The sequence below is a fragment of the Leptosomus discolor genome, chromosome 24, assembly GCF_034619465.1.
Source record: "Leptosomus discolor isolate bLepDis1 chromosome 24, bLepDis1.hap2, whole genome shotgun sequence".
Classification (NCBI taxonomy): domain Eukaryota; kingdom Metazoa; phylum Chordata; class Aves; order Leptosomiformes; family Leptosomidae; genus Leptosomus; species Leptosomus discolor.
In genome coordinates, this window is record NC_141414.1 from 5,732,401 (window position 1) to 5,738,414 (window position 6,014).

Sequence of the window (6,014 nt, forward strand, 5' to 3'; positions counted from 1 at the left end):
CTGGCTCTCGGGAGCGCTGAGCACCTGCTGCTCCCGTTGACTTTAACAGCTGCCGAAGGGAAAATCAGGCCCACGCTGTCTGTTACGCAAAAGCAGTTTCTTAGCAACAAAAATGATATTCTGTGTGAAGGCAACGCGCATTAGCAGGATAATCCTAGGTAATTCCAGACAAGACCTAAAGGGGTGGATGGATGGACTGAATAATAATGATGGACAGAATAATAATAATGGAAATAATGAGGCTAACCTTATTTCCCTGGAAAGGAGAAGAAACAGCTATAAATAAAACACAACAGGAGAAACCCTGTGCCAATTCCCCATGTACCGATTAGAGCCACTTAAATTCAACTTATGGCCTAAAAATAGGTTCGGGTAACTAAAGCTTTGCTCATCTAAGCTAGGCTATTTATTGCCCTAAATATTTTTCCCCTCACTCCAGCCATGTATTATCCTCCAGGAATAGAGAAAGCTGTACGTACTGTCCTGTGGCAGGGATCAAAGGGAATAAATCTGTGTTTGCTGTTACGGACGAGGCTTTGCTACCTGCAGATGATCTTATCCAAGGCAGAAAAGCTGTACATTAAAATGCTCTACCAAACCCAAATCATTCGCGACAATTAAAAACACGTCAGACCAGTGCTGTGTAGCTACTGTATTTTGAAGTTCCAAGGAATTTAAAGGAAATAAAACTTCCCATGAACTTTACACACGCTGTGAAGTTACAGAAAAACTTTTACAGACCAGGTCGTACCCGGTTTGCGCAGAGAGAGATCCCGGGTCACCCTCCCAGAGCTCTCCCCCCTGCCCTGGCACAAGGACCGGGGGCTCCTTCCCGCCCTGCGCCCCAGCTCACACCCGGCTCCGCTCTCCCGCACCGGGCGGGAGCCCCCCAGGGTCCGCGGCGCCGGCCCGGGGGCAGCCAGGCCCGGGGGCCGGGCCGGTCTTGTTCCCCTCCGAGCGCCGCGGCCACAGCGGCAGGTCCCGCCCCAACCGCTCAGGGTGCGAACCGGGCAAGGGACGGGGCGATCCCTGGGGTCGCCGCCGCCGCTGCCGCCAGGCGCCATCCCGCGCCCCGTCCCAGCAGCCCTTGCGGGGACGCGGCGCGGGGCGCGCTGGGAAACGCAGTCTCCGCGCTCCCGGGATCCCCGGGGAGGGGCCGCCCCTGGGGACAGTGGGACTACACTTCCCGGAGTGCCCCGCGCCGGACGACGGCCCGGCCGGCGGGCCCCGGCTGCCTCCCCGTTCCCGCTGCCTGCCGGGAAACAGAGTCCCCGGGGAGCCGCTGCCGCGGGCCGGGCCGGCAGCGAGACTACATTTCCCATCGTCCTCCTCCGGCCCCGCCCCTGGGCCCGCACGGGCGCCATTTTGTTTCGCGTTACAACCTAAGATGGCGGCCGGGCGAAGAGACTGAAGGTTGCTGCGCTGAGGTGAGGGGTGTCTCGCCGGGCGCCTCCGGCCCCTCAGGGCTCCTCCCCCCGCGGGGCCGCCCTCGCCCATCCCCGGCCCCGGGCCGAGCTGGGGGCGTGGAGGAGCAGCCGGTCCATGGCCAGGAGGTGGCCGGTGCGGTCGCCGTGGCACCCGTCGCCATGGACCTGCGCACGGCGGTGTACAACGCGGCCCGCGATGGGAAGCTGAAGCTGCTGCAGAAGCTGCTGGGCAGCCGGAGCCGGGAGGAGCTGGAGGCGCTGACGGCAGGGCCCGGCGGGGGCGACGGCCCCGGGGGAGGGAGCACCCCGCTGCTGATCGCCGCCCGGCACGGGCACCTGGAGGTGGTGGAGTACCTGCTGGATCACTGCGGCGCCCGCGTGGAGGAGGGGGGCTCGGTCAACTTCGATGGGGAGACCATCGAGGGGGCCCCGCCGCTCTGGGCGGCATCTGCTGCCGGGCACCTGGGGGTGGTGCGAAGCCTCCTGGATCACGGCGCGTCGGTGAACCAGACCACGCTGACCAACTCCACGCCGCTGCGGGCTGCTTGCTTTGATGGGCACCTGGAGATCGTGCGCTACTTAGTCGGGGAGCGTGGGGCTGACCTGGAAGTAGCCAACCGGCACGGACACACTTGTCTGATGATTTCTTGCTATAAAGGGCACCGGGAAATTGCACGTTACTTGCTAGAGAAGGGCGCTGATGTCAACCGCCGGAGCGTGAAGGGGAATACGGCCCTACATGACTGCGCTGAGTCCGGCAGCCTGGAGATCCTGCAGCTCCTGCTCCGCTCCAAAGCCCGCATGGAGAAAGATGGCTATGGCATGACTCCTCTGCTAGCTGCCAGTGTCACCGGTCACACCAACATTGTGGAGTACCTCATCCAAGGAGGGCTGCAGCAGGAGGAGGCAGAGGTTGCAGGGAACCCAAACGGGACCTGTGCATCTGGTGGGAGCCATCAGAAGTGCTGCAGCGCCGGCAAGGAAGCTTCTCAGGGCTGCGATGAAGAGGGGTGTGAGAGATGTGCCTCAGCTTCCAGTCAGGATGAGCAACAGGCCCCTAATGTGTTCTGCACTCGAGAGGCTGCTGTGGAAGCACTGGAGTTGCTGGGTGCTACGTTTGTGGATAAGAAACGTGACCTTTTGGGAGCCCACAAGTACTGGCGAAGGGCGATGGAGCTTCGGTGTGAGGGCGGGCAATACCTGCCTAAACCTGAGCCCCGGCAGCTGGTGTTGGCCTATGACTATTCCCGGGAAGTCAGTTCATTGGAGGAACTGGAAGCCTTGATTACTGATCCCGATGAGATGCGCATGCAGGCCCTGCTGATCAGAGAGCGCATCCTGGGTCCTTCCCACCCAGACACTTCCTATTACATCCGTTACCGAGGAGCGGTCTACGCTGACTCCGGCAACTTCGAGCGCTGCATTAACCTGTGGAAGTACGCTCTGGACATGCAGCAAGGCAACCTGGAGCCTCTCAGCCCGATGACTGCCAGCAGTTTCCTTTCCTTTGCTGAGCTTTTCTCTTACGTGCTTCAGGACCGCTCCAAAGGCACTTTAGCGACCCACTTGGGCTTCTCTGACCTCATGGGAGTACTGAGCAAAGGGGTCCGGGAGGTGGAGAGGGCGCTCGTGCATGGCAAGGACCCTGTGGTTGACTCAGCGCAGTTCACCAAGACACTGGCCATTATCCTCCACCTGGTCTTCTTGCTGGAGAAGGTGGAGTGCACCCCGGAGCAGGAACACCAGAAGCGCCAGACTATCTACCGCCTGCTCAAGTGCAGCCCCCGGGCCAAGAATGGCTTCACTCCGTTGCATATGGCTGTGGACAAAGATACCACGACTGTGGGACGTTATCCCGTGGGCAAGTTCCCCTCGCTGCACGTTGTGAACTTGCTTCTGGAGTGCGGGGCTGACCCAGACAGCCGTGACTATGACAACAACACCCCGCTGCATGTGGCCGCCCGCAACAACTGCCCGCTGATCATGAGTGCCCTGATGGAGGCTGGAGCCCATATGGATGCCACCAATGCCTTCAAGCAGACTGCTTATGAGCTGCTGGATGAGAAGCTGCTCACCAAGAGCATGATGCAGCCCTTCAACTACATCACCCTCCAGTGCCTTGCTGCTCGCGCCCTGGACAAGCACAAGATTCCCTACAAGGGTTTCATCCCCGAGGAGCTGGAAGCCTTCATTGAACTGCACTAGGGCGGGAGAGCTGAGGTCCCCAGCCTTTCCCGTCACCTCTTTCACCCCGCAGAGGTAGCGCAGCCTGAGACCTCGGGCCATCCTCGCCTCGGTGCCGAAGGCCATCGCTGTGCTGAGACGGGCTGCGAGCTTTGTCCTCATCTGTCACCATCCAGCTGGCGTGGGTTGGGGGAGGAGGAGGCGGCTCGAGAGCTCGTGGCTGTCCCTCGTTGTTGTCATCTTCAGGTACCAGATATCTCCAGTGCGCTGTGTCCAGAGAAGGCCGCAGCCCTTGCCCTTTCCCATGCCAACCGTCTTGTCCTGAGAAGGAAGGAAAATGGAGATTCCCTGGGACCTGCTGCCTCTCCCATTAGTGCTGGATTAACTCAGCGTTAAGCTTCCGAGCAGCTACACATCACACATGTGCTCTAGCCCTTCCCATCCTAAATACTGAACAGATAGGAATGCGAGTGAGGAATAAAATGCCTTCCAACTAATTCTTTCCCTACCCCCTCTCAGATTCGGTGCAGTACGAGTCTAACAGCCGAGGGACTTGTGCTCTGCTGAGGTAGTTGCCTTGTGTGGCAGGAGGGCTGGGTGTGCTGAGGACGGTTTGTTTTCTCCCTTGGTTGGCCAAGTAGCAAGCGGTGTTAAAGGCCTGGGATTTCAATGATGGTGCATAAAGCTGGGTTATTTTTTCTCTTTTAGAGCCAGGCCCTATCTATGCTGCAAGACTTCTTCAATCCTGTAAGATATAGTAAGGTCAGTTCTGGTTATATAGTTTCATCAATAGATGTTGGTTTTTTATGAATGGGGAGGAAATACTGCTACCTTAAAAACAAGGTTCTAACGTGGCGTTCAGGCCCTCAGCTTGCCCGTTGTGCAGACGTTCACACCCTTCCCCACGCAGAGGTCCTTTAGTCAGCAGGGCTGAGCCGTACAGGGTGGATATGGCCAGGTTTCGGAGCCAAACCAGCGCCCTTTGAACCATCTTTGAGGATGTGCTCTTGCAAGCCCTCTAGGATGGGAGGTACTTGGAGCGTGGGTGGTGCTTGGGGGGAGTTATTAAAGCAAGTGAGTGTCGGTGGCATGTTTGCATGAGGGTGGTCTGAAGGAAGAAGCAAGAAATGAAAGTTAAAGGTGCCTTCTTGTTCTTCTGAGGTTTGTTAGTACCAACTGATTGGGCTCTGTTAATTACCCCATTCTGAAAACCTCCATGGAGTGGGTTGTTAGCATCTGGTTTTGGCTTTTGATCCTTTTTGCAACTTTACTGAGGATGGTGCTACTTCAGAGATTGAATTTGGAATCTCATTTGGCTACTGTTTGGGCAAGCTCCTTTCTTTCATCGAGATCTGCACACAGCTTGTTTTTTCTCTTTAAATCCGTAGTCTCAGGGTAGGTATTTGCCTCCATTGGCAGAACTCTCCTTGGTGGTAAACAGCCAGTGTTGGTAAACATGATGCTGTTCCAGCAGTTTATCTTCTTGCAGGGGGAGTGACTGGGCTTTGGCAGCCTGTGGTTCATTTCTTGGCCCTGGGCAGAGTGGAGAGCAGAGATGGGAGGGGAAGCAGCTGCCTCTGAGCTTTGGGAAAGGTCAAGACTGGGAGAGCAGAACCCTGACAAACCACCATGCACTATATGCTACTGAAGCTTCTCTACTTGTATTTATAAGCCAGCGCATCCATATGCCTCAATAATCCAATGCTCTCTGCCCCTTAAAGATATTGTAGATCTGCCATTACATTTTTGCAGTGTTAACTATAACATTTATTTATAAAGCAAGGAGGTTTAACTTTTATTGAGATGTAAAGTGCAGAGTTAGTTTAGCTACTTTTTTTTTTTTTTTCTTTCCTTCTGGCTGAAACCTGAACTAAACTGCAGGAATGGAATTTGTTAATTTGTGAGCTGATAAGCGCTCTTAACTTTAAATAATAAAACAAAAAATGGCTGCTAGAATGCAAGTGCCTTGGACTTCTTGCTGGTAAGCCTTTATTTTCAGCTTGTTTGCTAGGGCTGGTACGCTTGTGGGTATGGAAATACGGGGTGTTTGCAGTCAACGGATGTGATTGTCTCATTTCATCTGAATTTACTCCTGGGAAAAGCTAATCTGTACTGCAGTTGCAAATATTTCCCCTGAAAAAGTGTAACACTGACACCGAGGTGACACCTCTCTATATACTTGGCCTTTTGATGTAAATGAAACAGTGTGAAAGGATGCTGCTCTCTTGACTCAGACATTACCTTACACACAGCCGGGACCGTGGGCACTGCAGGCAGAAAGAGGGATGCAGTGGCTATCATCCACAAAATTTATGTGTTTCAACCTCAGAGCTGTCAGTGGGAGGTCAAAAGCAGGCAGAGGAATTAAAGTTACTGGAGTTAGTTCCACACAAGGATTTGGAT

General features: G+C 55.3%; 1 protein-coding gene across 3 annotated transcripts; it reads left to right on the forward strand.

Moving 5' to 3' along the window:
- The first annotated feature begins 1,586 nt into the window (after positions 1–1,586).
- FEM1A (fem-1 homolog A) lies at positions 1,587–5,717 on the forward strand. 3 transcript variants are annotated; one of them, XM_086477556.1, is made up of 2 exons: positions 1,587–2,364; positions 2,413–5,717. In XM_086477556.1, the coding sequence occupies exons 1-2, from the start codon at positions 1,587–1,589 to the stop codon at positions 3,630–3,632; spliced, it is 1,998 nt and encodes a 665-aa protein (XP_086333682.1). In that variant the 3' UTR covers positions 3,633–5,717. The 3 variants fall into 3 exon arrangements, with proteins under 3 accessions (XP_086333682.1, XP_009959825.2, XP_086333683.1); XM_009961523.2 differs by having other exon boundaries at positions 1,587–2,339; positions 2,508–5,717; XM_086477557.1 differs by having other exon boundaries at positions 1,587–2,333; positions 2,508–5,717.
- The last annotated feature ends 297 nt before the right edge of the window (positions 5,718–6,014 follow it).